The following is a 22,799-nucleotide window of genomic DNA, read 5'->3' on the forward strand; positions in this document are numbered from 1 at the left end:
GCACCGACTATTTACAACAAAAATGACGCTACGCATCCCGCGGAAACATTGTCCGGACAAGTTTGGGTCATGTAGGTGGTGCGCTCGATTGATGTAAACAATCGAGTGCGAGCGAGAATAACTGGATGTTTGCTGTTTATTGTTGTTTGTTTACTGAGTGCGCACTAATAATTAATTACTACTTTTTGTTAGTGGGATTGACTGTGGAAACTAAATCATGGCATCGCATTCTAGCTCTCACAACCATCTAATGAGAAGCCATCTGCAAAAAGAGAAGCCCAGAGTCTAGTAAAAAATAAATAAATAAATGTCCGCAGCTCGTGGTCGTGCGGTAGCGTTCTTGCTGCCCACGCCCGGGTTCCCGGGTTCGATTCCCGGCGGGGTCAAGGATTTTCTCTGCCTCGTGATGACTGGGTGTTGTGTGATGTCCTTAGGTTAGTTAGGTTTAAGTAGTTCTAAGTTCTAGGGGGCCATAGATGTTAAGTCCCATAGTGCTCAGAGCCATTTGAACCAATCTAGTAAAAATGTCACTGGACATAAAGTCAAGAGACTCATGATGCGGTATTTTTTGGGGAACAGGTTTTAATAAATGTATTCATTAAATATAATTTTCTATAGGCAACGATAATTTGTCTCCTAAACGAGCCTCCCTCTCGGATGAAAACTACAGCATGTTGATGTTCATGAAGGGAAATATGCACGTTATGTCAGATACTAACTGATTCTCCTGTATTTTGATTCTTCCCTGACTTAACATTGATAACTAATTAATCATTAAACTAAATGATTAAATCATTAAATTGTATTTTTATGTACCTTCGATGTACTATCTACTTTCCAATCAAAAGATTTTTATTTAAGCAACGTTAATACGTTTGATTCACTTGCTCATTTCACTACATCCAGAACATAAAGTTTCCTATTACGAGTTAACGATTAATGATTAACTTCTGATAAATCTCCTGTAAAGTAACGCTTTAATGTTCTTACCTTTTTTTAGTAACGGATTAACGATTAGCGAGGTTAGCTTTCCGATTAATGTTTCCCAGCTTTGGCTGTGTGTTATTGTTCCGTACAGGGAGTTTGGATTCAGTGTGCACAAGTTCATATATACTTATGTAAGTGTTGTTAAGCTTAATGTAGTGAACTTTTGTGATACACAACGTTTAAAAAAATGTTACCGACAAAGGTCGAGGGGTTGTATTGAAAGTCTTGAAGAACAGATTGAGGACAAGAACTCATTCCGAAATACACTGCGCAAAAGAATTAACGAGTCACTCTTTTGCAACCTCTTCGTTTTCCCCCAGTCCGACGCAGCAGTGTGAAATTTGGCTCAAACGTGTCTACGAATTTCTTCTGCAATGGTGCAAAAGTGTGGCGCCCTGCGCCGGCTGCTGTGGCAGAGCGGTTCTAGGCGCTTCAGTCCGGAACCGTGCTGCTGCTAGGTCGCAGGTTCGAATCCTGCCTCGGGCATGGATGTGTGTAATGTCCTTAGGTTAGTTAGGTTTAACTAGTTCTAAGACTAGGGGACTGATGACCTCAGAAGTTAAGTCCCATAGTGCTCAGAGCCATTTGAACCATTTTTTCCCCAACCCGGCCGGGAATCGAACCCGGGACCCCGCGATCCAGAGGCAGCGACGCTACCCACTATACCACGAGCTGCGGACTCTGTCGGTGGGCCTGACAACATTCAGGACGTCGGATTGCATCGAATGCATCCACGCGTGCCACAGCATTGCTGAGACGGCCAAGTCTAATCAGTCAGCGTACCAACTCTCGTTTTCTGCCGTAAGGGTGGCATAGCGGAATGTTTTTGCCCTATATCTTAGACGATCTGTAGAGTCGTTTCTGTTACTCCTCGAAGTTTTGTTACAGGGTGTTACTGTTAGCCGGCCGGAGTGGCCGAGCGGTTCTAGGCGCTACAGTCTGGAACCGCGCTACCCTATGGTCGCAGGTTCGAATCCTGCCTCGGGCATGGATGTGTGTGATGTCCTTAGGTTAGTTAGGTTTAAGTAGTTCTAAGTTCTAGGGGACTGATGACCCCAGCAGTTAAGTCCCATAGTGCTCAGAGCCATTTGAACTATTTGTTACTGTTACACAGGAGCTGTCCCGGGAGGAGCGCGCGCGCCTGACGGACCAGTCGCTGCTGCTGTACCACATGGTGTCCGGACGCGTGCCGTCGCAGCACTTCCGGGCCGACCTACTGCTCGAGTCGCGCTACACCGGGCATCACCTGCGCGTCAACAAGTACGCCAGCGGGGTGAGCACTCTGACACATCAAACGCTACCGTATCTATCTTCCATGTCTGTGAGTTACTACTCCTGTTGGACACAAAATGTGTCATACACGAGATCTTTGGGTACGTTTACTCTGCACCCTCGCTGACCATTGTTAAACATCGCATCTCGCTGCTCTCCGGGAGTCTTCAGCATCGCTATTTGAATGGATTACTTGTGTAGTGTTGGCTGAAGAGCCAACACCGTGTTACTAGAGGAGGCCGAAAGCACGCGTTTTAGCTCACGCAGGATGGCGTGAGGAGGGAAGGACTATATTGACGTGAGGTCTGGAACGTGACAAGGAATTAGAATTCAGAAAGCGGAAGAAATTAGTTTGATACTTAACTTTAATCCATTAAAGATGAACGTCGCTCTTGACGGTACATGATTCACAATATTATCTGTTCAGATTATAGTAACTGAATATGGCGCCTTGCTAGGTCGTAGCAAATGACGTAGCTGAAGGCTATGCTAAGCTGTCGTCTCTGCAAATGAGAACGTATGTAGACAGTGAACCATCGCTAGCAAAGTCGGCTGTACAACTGGGGCGAGTGCTAGGGAGTCTCTCTAGACTAGACCTGCCGTGTGGCGGTGCTCGGTCTGCAATCACTGATAGTGGCGACACGCGGGTCCGACGTATACTAACGGACCGCAGCCGATTTAAAGGCTACCACCTAGTAAGTGTGGTGTCTGGCGGTGACACCACAACTTGTACTGATGTGAAACGAAAACTATATTTTCTGGGTCATTTGACGATAGTAAAACAGTCGCTCGTTCGCTTGGTAAGAGAACGAAGAGTCGGTGTGGATGGCCCCTTCGAACGCAGTATACACTGTAGAAACTTTCATTAGTTCTCATAACAGCTCAAAAATTCTCGAGAGAATTTTTTCAGGTTCGAATGTCGAATGCAGTTTTCTATTTTATTTAGGGTTGAATAACACTTAGACAGTTTTTTTTGTATGAACTAGTTTTCGGCTTATTAGGCCATCTTCAGATAACTACTGGCTATTGTTTACAAGGAGCTTGTGTTCTTACGAACCAAACATTCTGGACTAAGATACAGCGCACGTACATACGATCTTTAATTGTGGTATTGTCTTTGGAATTGTCAAACGTGTCTTTTGAATTTTTGTTCTGTAAAACTGTTCTTTAACATAATAAATCACATTTTATGGTTTGTCAGTACCATGTAACTCCATACCTTTAGATTTCAGAAGGCTTTTGACACTGTCCCCCATAATCGACTTTTACTCAGATTGCGTGTCGATGGAGTATTGTCTCAGTTGTGTGACTGGATTCGTAATTTCTTGTCAGAAAGATCACAGTTCTTACTAACTGACGGGAAAGCATCGAGTGAAACAGAAGTAATACCTGGCGTTCCCCGAGAAAGCGTGGCAGGACCTCTGCTGTTACCGACATGCGTAAACGATGTAGGAGACAATCTGAGCAGCCCTCTTATATTGTTTGCAGATATGCTGTCATTTACGGTCTTGCAAAGTCATCAGATGATCAAAACCAATTGCAAAATGATTTAGACAAGATATCTATATGGTGTGGAAAGTGGCAATTGATTCTAGATAATGAAGCGCGTGAGTCATCAACACTAATTCTACAAGGAATTCGTTAAATTTTGGTTGCACTATAAACCACACAATTCCAAAGGCTATCAGATTAGCTAAATAGCTAGTGATAACAATGATGAATAACTTAAAATGGAATGTTCACACTGAGCCGGCCATGGTGGCCGAGCGTTTCTAGGCGCTTCAGTCCGGAACCGCGCGACTGCTACGGTCGCAGGTTCGAATCCTGCCGCGGGCATGGACGAGCGTGATGTCCTTAGGTTAGTCATGTTTAAGTAGTTCTACGTTCTAGGGGACTGATGACCTCAGATGTTAAGTCCCATAGTGCTCAGAGCCATTTGAACCATTTGATCACAATGATAATGTTGTGGGGAAGGCGAACCAAAGACTGCGTTTTATTGGCAGAACACTTAGAAGATGCAACAAATACACTAAACAGACTACCTACGTTATGCTCCTCCGCCTTGTGCTAAATTGATTGGTTGGTTGATTCGGGAGAGGGGACCAATCAGCGAGGTCATCGGTCCCAACGGGTAAGAGAAGGATGGGGAAGAAAGTCGGCCGTGCCCTTTCAATGAAACCACCCCGGCATTTGCTTGAACCGATTTAGGGATATCACGGAAAGCCTGAATCAGGATGGCGGGACGCCAGTCCATTGTGCTAACAACTGCGCCGCCTCACTCGTTCTTCTGCTAGACGTAACTGGACACGAGAAGATTAACCTGTTAATTGTTAATTAACGAAGTTAACTTTTCAAGTAACGGATTCTTTCACTTCCGTTAACTTAATCTGAGTCCGTTAATCATTAATCAGGTACCTACTATTTATAATAAAAATGACGCCACACCGCCCACGAAAATTATGTTCTGAGAAGCTGGGCCATGTAGGTATGTAGCTACGCCAAGGTGCACGAGACTGATGTAAACAATCGAGTACGAGCGAGAATAACTAGGTGTTGGCTGCTTATTGTTAAGTTCGCCTTAAGTAGGCTACTACTTTTATTATTGGACTGACTGTGGAAACTAAACCATGAAATTGGATTCTAGCTCCACAACTAATAAAAATTCGTGCCCGTATTTAACTGATTACATTATATTCATGAATACGTACGTGGTGTCTGTTCTTTCGGACACATCCGAAAGAGCAGACACCACGAGGAATCTGCAGCTGTAGTACATCTTATGTAATTGAGAAGGTGGAAGGAGGAGAAAGGAAAGGAGCTTATGATATCAGCTGTTTTGGGACTTTATGCGGAATCAGCAGCGACGAGTGAAAAATGTGTGCTGGGCTGGGACTCTAACCCGGGATCTCCTGCTTACTGGGCAATTGCGTTAACCGCTGCACGATCCGGACACTAGGCGGATTTTGGGAAAGAGTAATTTGTCCAGGACTGCTGGTTTTTCAACACTCATTACAAAGTGAGTTCTTAAAGTCCCACGAGAAAGCCGCACGTTATATAAGTGCTGTAAGTGGGAGCAGGGAATGGCCAATGAAAATGCCTACATTTCATTCACTCCCGATGTGTATTAATTGGTAGGCGAGAATTTAAAATAATTTCTTCGAGAGATCTGTAGCTCGGCGAAATCAGCGAGCCGGCTGCAAGCCATCGTGGGACTGAGGCGGCAGGTCGTGGGTTCTCGGCGCCGGAGTTTGTGTTGAAAGTGGTTCTTATTCTTCTGGAAGTCGTTCGTTATCAACGAAGTTACTTTTCGCGCCCGGAAAGCCTGCAGAGGATTCGAAAGTGCGTTCCTATATACGGACGCCGAATTCTGCTTAGGTAGTTTTCTGTTTTTCTCGTCGAGTGTCTAGATTATAAATCGTGGACTTGTTGGCTAAAAAGAGGCCTCAAGGCAGAGCGTGGAGCCACTGGCCAGTTGGAGGTGGTGCTGGATAAAAGTGACGGAGTTGGCTAGGGTTAACTGATAACGAAAAAATTTTATTTGTTTAAGTGTCAATTTGAGAGTGGGGTTTTGGTGTGACTCTTTCCCTCTTGAATTTGATTTACTGCGAGCTAAATGCACCTGTAAGACTAACTGGACTTGTTTCTGCATCATCGGGGCATGCTGGTGACGTGCGAGCAGCGGGGATACAGGGTAAACGTACGCTTACTATATTTTGTTCGTGACGGGGCCATGTTGGCTAAGTCAAGCACCTGGAACAAGGTATCCATCGTCATGTAAAAACGCTGCTTTGACAGGCAACCGTCTCATGTGAGTGTTGTATATTCTTGAATTCGAGTAAAACTGTCGCCACAAGTACCAACCGCTTTCGTCAACGAAGTGTGAATCACGAGGTCTCTTATGGCTTGAAATTATGACAGTCGCCTATACGAGATAGCACCCATGAAAATCAGATATGGAATACTGAAACAACCATCCCACACAATGACATAACACGTCTGGGATCGTTGAGATTAGTATTTTAATGGTAGTTTTGACTTGAACGGAATAACACTGACTTTGAGAGTTCGTTACACTTATCGTAATCTCTCCATCGACTCTTGTCGCCTCCTGGCGTGGGCGACAGACCATGAACTTAACGCTGTATCGATATTTTTAATAGGGTTTCGGAGGAATTGTGCAGAAACTTTCAACTGAGACCTAAAAGAGGTAACATTTATTCTGTATAACTTCATAAACAATTAATTACGCAAATGAATAAGACTGCTCGGTGCTCTCAGGGTCGCTTGAGCTAGATCAAAAGTAGGGGAATACATTACATAGCGTGGCATGTTTGCGGAGTCCTGCTGCTTCAGAGGCTACCGATCGGATCGTTTATCCGGCTCACTGCGTCAATGGACCATCAAGTAAACAAACATTATGCCTGCATTCGGTATCTGACCTCCTATGTGGCGTGCAGGGTAGCCGCTATGTCTCGGGCGTCTTGTCACGGTCCGCGTGGCTCCCCCCGTTACAGGTTCGTGTCCTCCTTCGGGCATGGGTGCGTGTGTCGTCCTTAGCGTAAGTTAGTTTAACTTAGATTAAATAGTATGTAAGCTTAGGGACCGATGACCTCAGCAGTTTGGTCCCATGAAACCTTACCACAAACTTCCAATTACCTCCGATGTGCATCTAGTCATTGACTATGTGAGAAGCGGCCGCTACCTTCGCAGTTCGTCTCCGAGCCGCCTCTCTCAGTCTCAAACGAAAGACTCCTCCTGTCTACTAATTATCGTAGGATCCACAAAATCTCATTTTCCACTTCTATAACAAAACTTCGTCACCTCTTCCGTTCGTTATATATGACCAGGGCTTTGATTAGTATCGTCACAGTTGGCTTAGTTCATGCTTTCTGCCCGCCAATTCCTGTCTTTCTCTTTCTCTCTCTCTCTCTCTCTCTCTCTCTCTCTTGCTCTCTCCTTCTCCCTCTCTCTCCATTCTCCTCTCATTTATCAATTTTCCCCTTGATTTTCTTCGCCCAAGTACGTTGGAGCGCCTCACATTCAATGTACTTCAAAACTAGCATTCCTTCACATGGTCTTCAGCAGTGGACGTAACGAAGTGTTTAGGCGCCAGAGATAAGATTGCTCTCTGCATGTCGTACAATAGTGTTTACTTGTAACTTCATGCTAATAACCTTAAGCGTGACCAAGGGGACCTCTGGGTCTGTACCAAAATATGCTATATTGTGTGAATGAGTAGCTGGCATAACAATTTAAGTTCTGTCCGCATTCCTGGAATTCCGCTACGACCAGCGGAGCCTGGCAGCACTGTGACTCTGCGGAAGGCCGGTTTTTGTCGGTATATTACAGTATGTATACAGGCACAGCATCACATTACGTTTGAATCTGGAAAAACGTAGCCAACACTGATGACTCACCTCACCTGTTGGTACAAATGGATAAAAACAAATGGATAAAATGTAATAAGACTTCTGCTACATCTGCCATCGAATCTTGCAATGCAGGTCTCATGTTCAAACACTTTGTTCATCAGCAGCAAATTTTTCGATGTCTTCACATTCTGAAAGGCAGATCATTACCTCCGAATGCTCCACAGACATATGAAACCATCCCGGCATTTGCCTGAAGCGATTTAGGGAAATCACGGAAAGCCTGAACCAAGACGGTTTGAACCGTCATCCTCCCGACTGCGAGTCCAGTGTGCTAACAACTGTGCCACCTCGCTCGGTCACGTTTCTAACTCCCAAAATCGTCTGAATTGAACTCTCTTAATTACACGTTAAATTTTGTCCAAAGATGAGTAAACATCACATGCTGCTCTAATCAGTGCTGTGAATTGTGGATGACTGTTATAAGTCCGTGTACTTATACTTTGTGCAGTCCACGACATCATTTTACCATATTTGTCATTAGGGCCGAAAGGGATCTCACGCGTTACTAGGGCAGGGTCTTTCATCCTGTTGCTCAACAGTTCAGAACATTTTATGCCTAAATTATTCGCTAGAATTTTTTACAGAAATTGTGTAATTATATATTCTCATCCTATATTACTATTTCTTCGCTGTTATACAACTCCTCGCCCTTAACGAGAAAAGTGAGCTGCCAGTAGTAAAAAAAAATGTAACATCCATCTGAATGACGCATAAAGTAAAACAGAAAAATATTTACTCCCCAATAAATAAAATATTTGTGTATTAACGTTTGGTTATTTAATGTAAGACAATGGTGATCCTTATTGAGGATGCTCTTGATGGTGGCGTTAATAGCACTACATACACCTACAAATGGTAGATTGGGAGAAAGGACATTGAGTGGTCATTGTGTAGGTTGTGCAGTGGCAACGAAGTGAACCTGAGTAAAGATGAGTTACAGATGTTTGGGAAAATGTATGACGGAAGCAAGGCCGGAGATGTGGAAGTGAAGTAAAGTAGGGAAGCTGTGAAGGATGAAAATGCCCAACTAGTTCTCTACGGAAGAACTGATGCTAACTCGTAAAGCATCAGTTAATTTACGCTGTACGAGGGTTCGGAGAATCTAATTATGTATAGTAGGTACAGTGCGTTGATAGTGTGACAGAGTATTGGGATAACCAATGTGCGATACGATAGTGATTTATCTTACAGGTGTGCTAGAGCTGTACGAAGTTCCTAGGTGTTCTACGTAGGGAACAATCTAAATGAATTTGGTGAATTGGTAGAATGATTTCTTCGTGGGTAGGATGGCTCACACCAAATTTTTGTAGATATAGACGTTGGAAAGCGAGCCATTCCTAAGTTGAGCCGGAGAGTAGTTTTGGTATGTTTCGGGTTGATTGTTAGTAGATGAAGGATTATGATATCCTCTGGCCATTTAAATACGGTTTGTTGCTAGTGCAGAATCATCAAGTAACTGACAAGAAGAAGTGCCTTAGTTAAGGATTGCAGAATGTCACCATAAACGTCAGAGGCGAACGTAGCAGACATGAGTGTCATCACCCAGCGGTTCGCCAGCCGAGCATCTCTTATTGCTTTATTCACAGTATTCATTCGAGATCCATAAGTAACAATAGAGAATGTGAAATTTCATCAATTTTCTGTAACACGAAGGCAAAGGCACATAAAGTAGAATACGACTACAATCTCAGACGAACAAATTCGAAGGTCTTGACACTATTATTCAATCCTTAAAGGAAAAAAATATAGAATGTGTTAGCAGTGTCTACGTTCAGTACTGCAGAACGCGTGACAGCTTTGTATCATCGAATGACGCAGCCACTAGAATTTGCCTGGAGGTGTGCGAACATCTTCACGCTATTTATTTCCTTTCAACAGCTCTTCTGATTCACTTACGTTTCATAAACAAAGTTCTTCAAATATCTCCAGAGGAAGAATTTCAACTAATTTATATTGTTTCTCGTTAGGCACTGGTTACCACCTTTTAGAGGCTATGTAGCGTTTCCTATTTGTTTACCCTGGCTCTTTCCAAGGAACATTCTGTAACACTTCGCACACATTAACACATACACGATTACGCTTCTATGTGAATATCTCATGTCTGCGTTCTGCTTGACACATATGCACGATTCCATGAACTTATATCCATTTAAGTCGTATATGTATGAAGAACATCGGCCTAACAGTCTGGATCATGACGCAAAATCAAGGCACCAATAATAAGTAAAACATAACAGAATGAGAAATATTAGATTATTCACTAGTTCTGTAGGTACAAATATACTAAAATATAAGCTTTCGTGAATGGCATTTACTTCCATTCAAACGTTTGGTTTTTGGTTCTTAAAGTCTGATTTAAAGTAGTTGTCACTTGACGTTTGCGCTGCGAAGTTGCGGCGCTGTCACGTCAAGCACTGGCTGAAGGCAGCCGCCTCAGCGCATCGCTACCCCCTGCGATAGAAAATCGTTTTAAAGCCTGTATCTTCTACAAAAAGTAAGTAAAAAATTTCAAACCCACATCTGATGTATATCTCTACAATGTCTCTCAATCTGTCAAATATCTATTCTTAATTTTAATTAGGACAAGAGTTACGTTAATTTGTTTGAAACCATTTAAATTCTCGATTTCGCAAACAGCTTCTAACTTATCACGTCATTACTGAAAAACTATTGGTGTTAAGGCAAAATATTTTTTTTCCATTCGTTACCAAAACAATGCACTCGGGAAAGAATCCTTAAAAGTTTTCGTAGTGCATTACGTTTCCTGTATATAAATTTCTGAAAACAGCGTTTTTAAGCAACCCTATCACTACTGAACTCGAAACAAGTATGACGTTTAAAATCTCTATCTCCTATAAACATTATGTAAATATTTTGAAATTTACGTACAGTATCGGTCTCAGTGGTATCTTTAAGCATATCAAATATCTTTTCTTAATTTTAATTAGGCCCGTTGATACATTAACTATTGAAGTGTGAGAAATTTTCGCGTCCGGAAATGTTTTCTTATTTAGATTGCAAATCTCGAAAACTATTACACACATTGAATAACATCTTGGTGTATATACAAAATGAAATAGAATTAAAATTCAGTCTAACTTACCGTAAGGAAATGACGAGAGCTGGCCAAACAGTATTTCTTAGTCTCACAATAAGAATAGGAATTAATCGAAATAAATTCACAAAAACAATACTTAATGGCAGTAAGTATATTGCACACTAATCAGACAATGCGAAAACACCGCTTAATTCAGAGTCAGAGCCAGTGGAACTATCCGTGTCGCTGCTCGTATTGACAGATATAATCAAGTCTTCGACACTTTCTTGTAAGATACCTTCATGCGTCCTTTCACGTAATGCACTACCTTCTGCCAGTCTTCCGATGTCACAATTTCAACTGCCTCTTTCAAAAGGCGTTCCACTTCGGTTAATGTGAATTTCTTATTTTCTGCAGCAATATGCCGTTTAACCTGAGCCCAAATCAGCTCTATTGCGTTGAAATGGCAATGGTAAGGAGGCAGTCTGAGCCCATATTTTTTTGCTACTTCATCCACAATGTAAATAGGGTTCTTTGGCTTCTGTTGCGATACAAGTTCTAATAATTCTGCCCTTGTCAAATTACTGTCGAGCTGTACCTTATGTTTCTGTAACCAGCTAACAGTGTCGTTTTTCCTCGTTGCCTTTGTGGGTGCTTTATCTTGTATTACTGAGTGATAAGGAGCGTTATCCATAACAATGATAGAGTTTTTTTTAAGTTCTGGAGCACACAGACTTCAAACCATTTCACAAAAGTATTGTGGTTCATCTCCTCGTGGTGGTCGGAGGTCTTATTTGAACTGAATAGCAGCAGACAATTTGGAATGAAACCTTTTGAATTTCTGGCATGTGCTACAATTATCCTTTTCCCTCTGCCGATCGGAGCTGCCATACTACCGCAGATGGTACCGTCTGTCCAGCCTTTTTTTAAACTGTGTCCTGCATTCATCCACGTTTCACCAAGCCAAACGATATCATGAAAATTTGTCCCCACTAATTCTCTAAGAAAGCGGCATCGGCAGGCTGCAATATCTTGGCGTTCCATTAGTAACTTTCTGCCAGAGATGGATTTATAGCGGAATCCTAACATTTTCACGACTCGTAACAAAGACGATTTACTACCCTGAAACAGGTCAGTCGCTGTGAGGGTAACATGTAGTTTTTTGAGTGTTGGATGCTCCTTCCTCGGGGACTAATGACCTCAGCAGTTAAGTCCCATAGTGCTCAGAGCCATTTTACTCCTTCCTCGAATAAAATGCGTATATTTGACGACGAATGGCATCTTCCTGAAAAGAGTCAAGTTTTGTGACCCTCTTCTCTAGTCGCCTCTTTTTCCCAGGAGTCTCCAATTTAGATGATTCGCTTGAGCCTTCTTTCGTGAATTTCTCCTTGCAGATTCTTATTACTGATCGTTCGCTAACTTGCAGAGCAGCTGCAATTCACTCCGCCACCTTATCCAAAGGAACGAGAGGCCCTCCTGCATCCCTCTCTCTCTCTCAAAATACTCCCTTAAGGAACAAACGTATTCACGCGCCTGACTGCGTATAACGACTCCATGTCCGCCACTTTTTGGAGGTTTCCGAGGAGTGTGCAACCTTGGCCTCCCTCTCTTGTGACTGCTCTCATCAGACAACGTAAACACGCGAAGCTACAAGTCACTCAAATCTCTCACCCGCACGTCTACAACGGTTCGCTGAGGACTGACTGGCACAATCCCTTAGTCAGCTCGGCAGAGCGAAGTGGCAACGCAGTGGTAGCCGGCTGCCATTGGTTTGTTGGTGGCGAGAGCCCTGCAGCCCGTTGCCTGTCAAGTGACAACTAGTTTAAATATAGGGCATGGTCGTAGACAAATACCTCACAGTAGTGAATAGAAATATGACATAAGAAATACAAAACGAAGGAGAGTCACAAAGATAGAAACAGTAAACGAAATTCTTTGCCGAGCAAAACAAGGTGCAGTGTAAAAAAGCTTTAAACCGTACTGGAACTAGCGAGAGAAAGACCATAAATATAGAAAATAGAGAACGCGTCTCGACTAACCCCCCCTCCCCCCCCCCCCCCACCGCCACCTCCACTGAACTCAAATGCCTCTGTGTTGATACTGCTATCCCCACATGGGTCCTCTGTGTCTGGTAGCGGAAATGAGATCTTGGCACATAATTTTGCGTAATTTCTGTGCTGCCTAGTAACAGATGATTTAAACAAGTAAAACATCAAACATTCGAAAAGGGTTGCCAGTGTTACGATGAAAACGACGTAGGATTTTCTTAAACAGCGGGAGAGAGATTCCATAATAACTACTTTTCCACCAATACGTCCGCTATCAGGGTTTTAGACGTTCTTCTGGTCCTTGTTGAAACAGATCTGCTCACTGTTTCCCTTCATTCTTCACTTAATTTAAGCGTTAAGTTAAGGTTATGTGTGTTACCTTTAAGAGATAAAGCTCTTTCAAGGGAAATGTGTTGTCAAAACAATTAACGTGTATGTGCAGTATCGCGCTCATCGGGAGAGATGATATCTTGTTCGACAATGAAAATTGTAATAAGGAGTATGAATGCATGGTTATTTGGAAGCATCTCCAAGAAATCATAAACCTAAAACATACCTTTGAATTGTGTCCTATATCGAAATGAGGCCTACACATAAGCTGCAGATTCTGTATGTGGACGATGTAGTGTACGTGATACTTCAAGTGGAACCAAAACTTCATTCGGCACTATGTGGCGCTCACATATAGCCATCCTATGAGATATCCATACAACGTGGGACATGTCCATAGTGCCCACTTCGCGAAAAAAATAAAACTGAAAACTAGATTTTTTTTACAAACGAAGAATAATGTGAATTCGCTGTCTTGTGCATAATCGAGACTTTTTTCGCTTTTTTTTTTATATTTCATGAACGTAGAAATGCGCACACTTGCCTCGCCAGCGAAACCGCATGTAGTTATGGTATCACATTGGCGTGACTCCATATTTGCTGATTAAACTTAAAATTATAAATACTACATAAAACTGTACGTGGCCTGCGACTTATACAAAAGCACACTTTTCTCCCTCAGTCCGTTTAAATATCAGATTTAATTTGGCACGACAAAATAATGTGTAATTAATAGATGAGCACCTGATGACGGCATCATGCCGCTGAAACCCGTCGTCCCAGGTTTGTATTAAAACGTGACTGAAGTAAGAACCTGTGCTGCTTGTACAATGAGGTGACAAAAGTCGTGGGACCCTTCTAATATCGTGTCGGACCTCCTTTTGCCCGACCTAGTGCAGCATCTGAAAGTGGCATGGACTTAACAACTTGAAGTCCCCTGCAGAAATATTGAGTTACACTGTCTCTATAGATGTCCATAATTCCGAAAGTATTGCCGGTGCAGGATTATGTGCATTAACTGACCTCTCGATTATGTCACATAAATGTTCGATGGGTGGCCAGATCATTCACACCAATTGTCCACAATGCTCTTCAAATTGTTCACAGTGTTCTTCAAACCAATCACGAATAATTGTGGCCCAGTGACATAACATCGTTGTTTGGGATCGTGAAGTCCATTAATGGCTACAAATATTCTCCAAGTAACCGAGCATAACCATTTCCAGTCAATGATCGGTTCATTTGGACCAGAGGACCCAGTCCATTGCATGTAGACACAGTCCACACTATCATAGAGCCACCACCAGCTTGCACAGTGCTTTGTTGACAATTTGGGTCCATGGCTGCGTGGGGCTTACGCCACACTCGAACCCTACCATCAGCTCTGTCCAACTGAAATCTGGACTCATCTGACCAGGCCACGGTTTTCCAGTCGGCTAGGGTCCTACCGATGTCGCCACGAGCCCAGGAGAGGTGCTGCAGGCGATGTCGTGCTATTAGCAAAGACACTCACTAACGCCAACTTTTGCCACACTGTCCTAACACTACGTTCGTCGTACGTCCCACATCGATTTCTGCGGTTATTTCACGCAGACATGGTGGTCTGTTGGCACTGACAATTCTATGCAAACGCTGCTGCTCTCGGCGTTAAGTAAAGGCCGTCGGCCACTGCATTGTCCGTGGTGAGAGGTAATGCATGAAATTGGTATTCTCTAAACACTCTTCACACTGTGGATCTCGGAATACTGGATCCCCTTCCAGTTTCCGAAATGGAATGCCCTACGCGTCAGGCTCCAATTACCATTCCGCAACCGAGTGGGATAGCCGCGTGGTCTCATGCGCCTTGCCACGGTTCTCCCCGTCGTAGGTTCGAGTCCTCCCTCGCGCATGGGTGTATTTGTTGTCCTTAGCGTAAGTTAGTTTAAGTTAGATTAAGTAGTGTGTAAGCCTAGGTACCGATGACCTCAACAGTTTGGTCCCAGATGAACTTACCACAAAAAATACCACCACCATTCTGCGTTCAAAGTTTGTTAATTCCCGTCGTGCGGCCATAATGTCGTCGGAAACAGTTTTACATGAATCACCTGAGTACAATCCGCCCCGATAGCTGAGTGGTCAGCGTGACGGGTTGCCGTCCTACGTGCCCGGGTTCGATTCCCAACTGGGTCGGAGATTTTCTCCTCTCAAGGATTGGGTGTTGTGTTGTCTTTATCATCATTTCATCCCCATCCGGTGCGCAGGTTGCCCAATGTGGCGTCTAATGTAATAAGACCTGCACCAAGGCGGCCGGACCTGCCCCGCAAGGGGCCTCCCGGCCAATGACGCCAAACGCTCATTTCCATTTTTGCCTGAGTACAAATGATAGGTCCTACAATGTTCTGCTCTTTTATACCTTGTATACGAGATACTACCGGCATCTGTATTTGTGCACATTGCTATCCCATGAATTCTGTCGCCTCAGTGTTTAGGTAGCAGGCTACAGTGTCTAAACCACTTAGGCAAATACCTGTATGATTCCACTAACAAGTTCAATTACGTTTTCCTTCCCCATTCTTCGCCAATCCGAACTTGTGCTGTGTTTGAAATGCCCTCGTTATCGATGGAAAGTTAAACACTTACTTTCGTTATTCTCCTTTCCATGAACTACGTGTGAATGGCTTATGCTGAATCAAAGCTTCTTGTCACTTCATTCCCCATATGAGATGTAGGAATCCTTAGAAAAAGAAGACAGATTTCAAATTAGGAATGCAGTTGCTAGTAGTTAAATCTGAAAACACGTCATTGGTCGTGAACTCCAACTATGTACAGGACAGCTGTACGAGTGACGAGAATTTGTCGATCGTAGGACAAACGTGAACTCCCGTGCCGCTACGATGATCGTGTCATGCACGTTTCTCATTTCAGAGTTGTCGTGCGCCGACAGTCTACAACTAGTGCAACAAGTAATCACGTGAAGCTGTCACCGAAACACAGCATTCGAAATGCTCTCTTGCTGATCTGTGATTTGTATAAGGAATCGCTCATAATTTTCATGTGACGTCAAAAAGAATTACAAAAACAAAGCAGGGAAAATATTAAGCACCCTATAATCGTACCGTTTATATATCATTTAGCAGATGGAACGTCTTAACATCGCCATGAAATAGAAATATGTTTGAAGATCTACTTAGAGTGCTGATTCGGGGCGTACTCAAGAAAACTGATTTGCTGGGTAGCAACACGAAGAAAAAATTACACTTTGTTATTGGTTTGTGACCCATTGTCATGAGTGTTTGTGGGACGTATTAAAACAGTGTGGAACGGTTGCCTTCAGTTATTCAGTTAGAACATCAAGTATATCAGTGTCACGCGGATTACTCAGGACTGATTATAGAGTGTAGTTTTGTGTTTATGTTGTTTATCACCGTGGAAATGAAGGGAAAAGGAAATCTGGTGCACCACATACCTTCGCCACTAAGTTCGCATCAAGGGCCCGCAGACCTTACTGTGCCTCATATAACAGACGCACTCCCTGAGAAACTGCAACATTTTATAATTTTCACCGAGGACATTGGCTCAGTCTCATGTACAGGAACGTTACTCCACAATCTTTCCTTTTCCTGCCAGCCGAATATAGGGTTACTTATAAGCACTTCGGAGTTTCAGAAGATGACTGTGCGAAAACTTCAGTACATAAACAATAAAGACATATTTCTGTGGACAGAGCATCTCTCGAAGTTTTTAACTCACATTACCGATGCTTAATATGGGCACCGTCTGTAACCCGGTAAGCCGGTCGCTGTGGACGAGCGGTTCTAGGCGCTTCAGTCCGGAACCGCGCTGCTGTGGTCGCAGGTTCGAATCCTGCCTCGGGCATGGATGTGTGTGATGCCCTTAGGTTAGTTAGGTTTAAGTAGTTCTAAGTCTAGGTGAATGATGACCTCAGATGTTAAGTCCCATAATGCTTGGAGCCATTTGAATTTGTGACCCGGTAAACAGAAATTTTAAGAGCATTTCATTGAAGTCGCTGGCGCAAACTGCACGAGAAGGCGTAACAACGACCTCCGCTTTGTAAATCTTTTCACTGGGTTGCCCATATGCAGACACGAACTAATTCAATGCGATAGTACGGGGCGGATGATTTGTTTACATTTTCTTACACGCCTACCCACTAGAGCAACTATGCCACAGCGCGTATTACGAATCGAAACATGGAGAAATGCTCTCTCTACCGGTACGTGTCATGTTACTGTCTGTGTTGTATGTTCCACGCAGTCATCTTCCGAAACCACGGAGGTACTTTTTAATAACTCTGTATTGGTGATAAAAGTGTGTTCCAACCTAGTATGGGGTGTGTGTCAGGTGGAGACGGTGAACTGCAAGCGGATCGCGCGCCGCGACCTGGAGGCGACCAACGGAGTGGTTCACCTGGTAGACGGCGTGCTGGACCCCGTCTTCGTCGAGAAGAGGGACGTCGCTGAGATCATCATGGAGGTAAGGCCCTCATCACCCATCTGCTTAATGTCAGCCACCTTCTCTCGTCATCGCTATCGATATCTTCATTCGTTACAGTCAGTTTGGAAACGCAAACTGAAAAGACATTTGCTATCTTACCAGAAGAGATGTTAAATACATGTCAATGCTCAGTAAGAACGTCATATTCAAATAACATTCCGATAAATTCTCTACTCGTCACCTGACAAAATGTCGGAATCATGTAGGAAAATCATCTTATATAGACGTGACTCGTAAAGTGAGTGTTCCTGTCTGGTGGAGATGTGGTAGTAGGTGGGCCAGACGTCGAGTCCAGATGACACCACTCCGTAACTCCTACTGTATGCATAGCTCTCAGGGAACGCTCGTCTCGAATCGGCGATATGCAGTATCCCATGTGTAACTCAGATGGAAACCACTGTTCCGGTTGACTAAATTGCCATTCACTTGTATTTCCACAGTCTCTTTGTTTACAAAGTCTCAGAATCTATAGACAGGACAAGGATTCTTTGCTTTACGTCCAACAGCTGTCCTTCAAGGATACTGCGCCCTGGCCAGTGTTTCACATAGGCCCAGTAGTACAAACACTCTGACACTTGTCAGTTATCTTTATTAAGAAACACATTCTGCCAATATGTAAGGGTCACAGAGAAGCGGTTACTAATTGCCCATATACTTTACGAACAACAGCCAAAGCAGTAGAAAAGTTCACCTCCTAAAACTTTTCCTTTCACATAATAATTATCAGCTTGATTGTATAAGGGCACAAACGCTGTAGTATAGTCGCAGACCGATGCAGAATACTAGTACTACACCTTCGTACCGTGCAGATTTGATACAAATGCACGTATTATACACACATCAAAAAAAGTTTTGCATCACCTCGGTTCTGAGAGTTCCGGAACCTGTACTGAAAATCGGAATAGAGATCAACATAAACATCATTTCAGCCCTTTTTACTGCTCATGAAAACCACTCATTGCATGTTGTACCACCATACAGCGAGACCTTCAAAAGTGGTGGTCCAGATTGCGGTACCCACCGGTACCTCTAATACCCAGTAGCACGTCCTCTTGCATTGGTGCATGCCTGTATTCGTCGTGGCATACTATCCACAAGTTCATCAAGGCACTGTTGGTCCAGATTGTCCCACTCCTCAACGGCGATTCGGTGTAGATCCCTCAGAGTGGTTAGTGGGTCACGTCATCCATAAACAGCCCTTTTCAGTCTATCCCAGGCATGTTCGATAGGGTTCATGTCTGGAGAACATGCTGACCACTCTAGTCGAGCGTGTCGTTATTCTGGAGAAAGATGTGCACGATGGGGGCGCGAATTGTCGTCCATGAAGACGAACGCCTCGCCAATATGCTGCCGATATGGTTGCACTGTCGATCGGAGGATGGCATTCACGTATCGTACAGCCGTTACGGCGCCTTCCGTGACCACCAGCCGTGTATGTCGGCCCCACATAATGCCACCCCAAAACATCAGGGAATCTTCAATTTGCTACATTCGCTGGACGGTGTGTCTAAGACGTTCAGCCTGACCGAGTTGCCTCCAAACGCGTCTCCGACGATTGTCTGGTTGAAGGCATATGCGACACCCATCGGTGAAGAGAACGCGATGCCAATCCTGAGTGGCCCATTCGGCATGTTGTTGGGCCCATATGTACCGTGCTGCATGGTGTCGTGACTGCAAGAGGGAGTGAAGTTGCACATTATGCAGCCTATTGCGCACAGTTTCAGTCGTAACATGACGTTCTGTGGCTGCACAGAAAGTATTATTCAACATGGTGGCGTTGCTGTCAGGGTTCCTCCACGCCATAATCCGTAGCTAGCGGTCACCCACTGCCGTAGTAGCCCTTGGGCGGTCTGAGCGAGGCATGTCATCGACAGTTCCTGTCTGTCTGTATCTCCTCCATGTCTGGACAACATCGCTTTGGTTCACTCCGAGACACCTGGACACGTTCGTTCTTGAGAGCCCTTCCAGGCACAAAGTAAGAATGCGGACGTGATCAAATCGAGGTATTGACCGTCTAGGCATGGTTAAACTACAGACAACACGAGCCGTGTACCCCCTTCCTGGTGGAGTGACTGGAACTGATTGGCTGTCGGACCCCCTCCCTCTAATAGGCGCTGCTCATGCATGATTGCTTACATCTGTGTCTGTGATAGAATATCCGCAGTCAACGTCTATCTTCAGGAGTTCTGAGAACCGGTGTGATGCGAAATTTTTTTAGATGTGTGTATTATAAGGGCACTCAAACGAAAACCGACAACGGGATCATGGAATAGTTCCATTAAAAAGCAATTACCACACGCGTTAAGATGTTATATTGCACTGGGAGACGGGGCGACAAGTGCCTGTTTCGTAGAAAGTGGTCGACCGCTGACGGAGATGTCAAAACCACACGGCCAAAGATCCGGTCTGTAGGTAGGACTACTATGTTTCCCAACCAAATCGCTGAAACGTAGCCGTCGTCCGACTGGCAGTGTGGGGCGAGCGTTTTCGTACAGCACGATATTTCCTCTGCTCATGGAGTTCCTCGAGCGTGGAATCACAATCAATGCACAGCTCTATGAAGACGCTTTGAAGAAACTACCACACATCATAATGTCAAAACGCGCAGGAATTCTGTCGGACGGAAACAACCCCACGCTGCCAATCGGACGAATGCAACGTTTCGGCGATTTGGTTGGGAAACACAGAAACATCCTCTGTACAGTCCGGATCTTTCACGGTGTGATTTTCACATCTTTGAAGGCCTGAAGAGAGACACGCATGGACGTCGGTTTCGGTCGGACTAGGAAGTGCAAGAGTGGGGGCGGTTATGGATCCGTCAGCGGCCGACCGCGTTCTACGAAACAAGAATTTACCGCCTCGTCTCCCTCTTTTTAATGGCATTCAACATCATACTCCTAAAACTTTGACTTCATTGAAGCACTCAGTATATTTTAACGTCCAAATTCTGTGTTTGCTTTCAAAATTCTCTCGGTGGGGGTGTTTTGTCATGCTCGTCAGCGATATAAGCGCTTCGTAGCAGGTCCTCCTTAAGTTATTGTAAAATGAATTATTTTATGACGTTAATTAGCCATTTTGCGTGATTCCGTATTACTCATAGAAAGAGAAATGATTTCTTTGTGCATTATATACAGATGAATGCCAACACCAGTCATAGCTTGGGTATTCCTTTTCATCGTCAGAGTTCAAAACTAAGAACAGTACAATTTCAATTCCAATAATTTCTCTCTCCCCTATAATTCCTTACTGATTTAGTTCTTTGATTCTCTTCCAGTTGTTCGATAGATTAAATAAATTATTTTCAGTAATACGTCTTTGGCTAATATTAACAAATGCTTCCGTCGTGTTTCTTCTCTTTATATCTATCGTGTGAACTTCGGAAAAACTATTCTGGTTATAATCACTGCGCTAAAAGCTACTGAAACGATTAGCCCAATTTAAAACAAAATTTTAGTATGCAAGTAAAAGGATACACTAAATATAAAAATACACTGATCAGTAAACCGTTCAATGCCACTATGGGCTTCTGTTTTCGCATAGCTCTGAAGATGATGCAGTAGAATAAATCATCAATATCTACTTGTCTCCATTCAAGTCCTACACAAGCCTTGGCCTCTGTAAAAGAATCAAAAATAAATTCTAGTTACTTCTGCCACTTTCTTCTAATAGAAAAGAAAATCTTCCCTATGTCCATCGTAAGTTTTTATCCGGAACCTATCTCGCTTTGTTGCACCAAAGCAATTACAATTCATCGACTCAGCAAGTTCTCATTATATGCAGACTAAAATCATCAGTTTAATGCTCTGTAAGACAATGTTCTTCTGCAAATGCCTTACTCTAAGAACGACGAAATGTGCAGTTAACTACGATTTTCTATTTCCAACCATTTTCTCAAAACATAAAATAATAATGGCGGTCACCAGGTAAGGTCAACTGCAAAAAGAATCGTTTAAAATTTCCGAAGCCCTACAACCCTCGCTTTAAAATCCATCTTTGTGGACGACGAGTTCGTGATATGTCCAAGAGATGCCACCACCTTGGTTCAGTCACCTTAAAGCACAGGCTCTGTGCCGAAGCATCTCTTCACAGCACTACGCATTGCGCTTATTTTCAGAACATGCAACACATTAATAGAAAAATCCTTAACTTGTGAGGAAAATATTTTTAGCATTTCCAACACAAATCTATCATTATGTATTATACGAAGCCCTCCGACACGTATCCGTTTCCGAAACGGAACCTTTCAGCTGATACTGGAGACATGTCTCTCTGGCTGAGGCACGCTATTCTTGCGTTTTCCACCAAAACCCCCATCAATGACGAGAAACTCATTTCCGAACACGCGATTGGTGCACCAGAGAGAGGTAGTATGTAGTTCAGAGCCCACAAAGAACCACTTCCTATGGTTATATGGATATAGTTCTGGCAACACCGGCCATGACCTACTTCTTCTGTGCCGATGCACATATATTCGCCGAACTCTCACGGGACTTGGTAAGAATGTCTTCCAAGAGTAATGAGTCTGTTGGGGTGGGACACTACAAATTTAGTGTGTGGATATAGCCGGCCGGGGTGGCCGTGCGGTTCTAGGCGCTACAGTCTGGAGCCGAGTGACCGCTACGGTCGCAGGTTCGAATCCTGCCTCGGGCATGGATGTGTGTGATGTCCTTAGGTTAGTTAGGTTTAATTAGTTCTAAGTTCTAGGCGACTGATGACCTCAGAAGTTAAGTCGCATAGTGCTCAGAGCCATTTGAACCATTTGTGTGGATATACAAGGTAAGAATGTGGGTCTCGCGGGAGGCGTGCGCGAGATAGTCCCTGCAGTCACGCTATCCTCTGTTCCCTCGGTGGCTCAGATGGATAGAGCGTCTGCCATGTAGTAGTAGATCCCGGGTTCGAGTCCCGGTCGGGGCACACATTTTCACCTGTCCCCGTTGATATATATCAATGCCCGTTAGCAGCAGAAGGTATTAATATAATTCTACCTGTGGTGTCTCGATGCTGTACATGAAAATGAGAGAATTCCCATACTCCGAGGAGCGTAGGGGGACGATGCGGGAGACCCACACCGCCGTAATAGACAACTCAGAATGTTGTAGAAACATTGCTTAAATTTCGGCGAGAAAACCTGTATTCTCATACATACTTCATTAACACATAGTGGCATCTTAACGGGCGGCACCTACACTCGTTGAGCAC

The 22,799-nt window shown here is 43.9% G+C and overlaps 1 protein-coding gene across 1 annotated transcript in view; it reads left to right on the forward strand.

Annotated features, from left to right (window-relative positions):
* LOC124555150 (transforming growth factor-beta-induced protein ig-h3-like) overlaps positions 1-22,799 on the forward strand; it is a 326,998-nt gene that overhangs the window by 233,400 nt on the left and 70,799 nt on the right. Inside the window, exons 5-6 of the mRNA XM_047128967.1 lie at positions 2,102-2,260; positions 17,448-17,579. Coding sequence (XP_046984923.1) covers positions 2,102-2,260; positions 17,448-17,579 — 291 coding nt within the window. The remainder of the gene's footprint in view (positions 1-2,101; positions 2,261-17,447; positions 17,580-22,799) is intronic.

The sequence above is a fragment of the Schistocerca americana genome, chromosome X (genome assembly GCF_021461395.2).
Source record: "Schistocerca americana isolate TAMUIC-IGC-003095 chromosome X, iqSchAmer2.1, whole genome shotgun sequence".
Classification (NCBI taxonomy): Eukaryota; Metazoa; Arthropoda; class Insecta; order Orthoptera; family Acrididae; genus Schistocerca; species Schistocerca americana.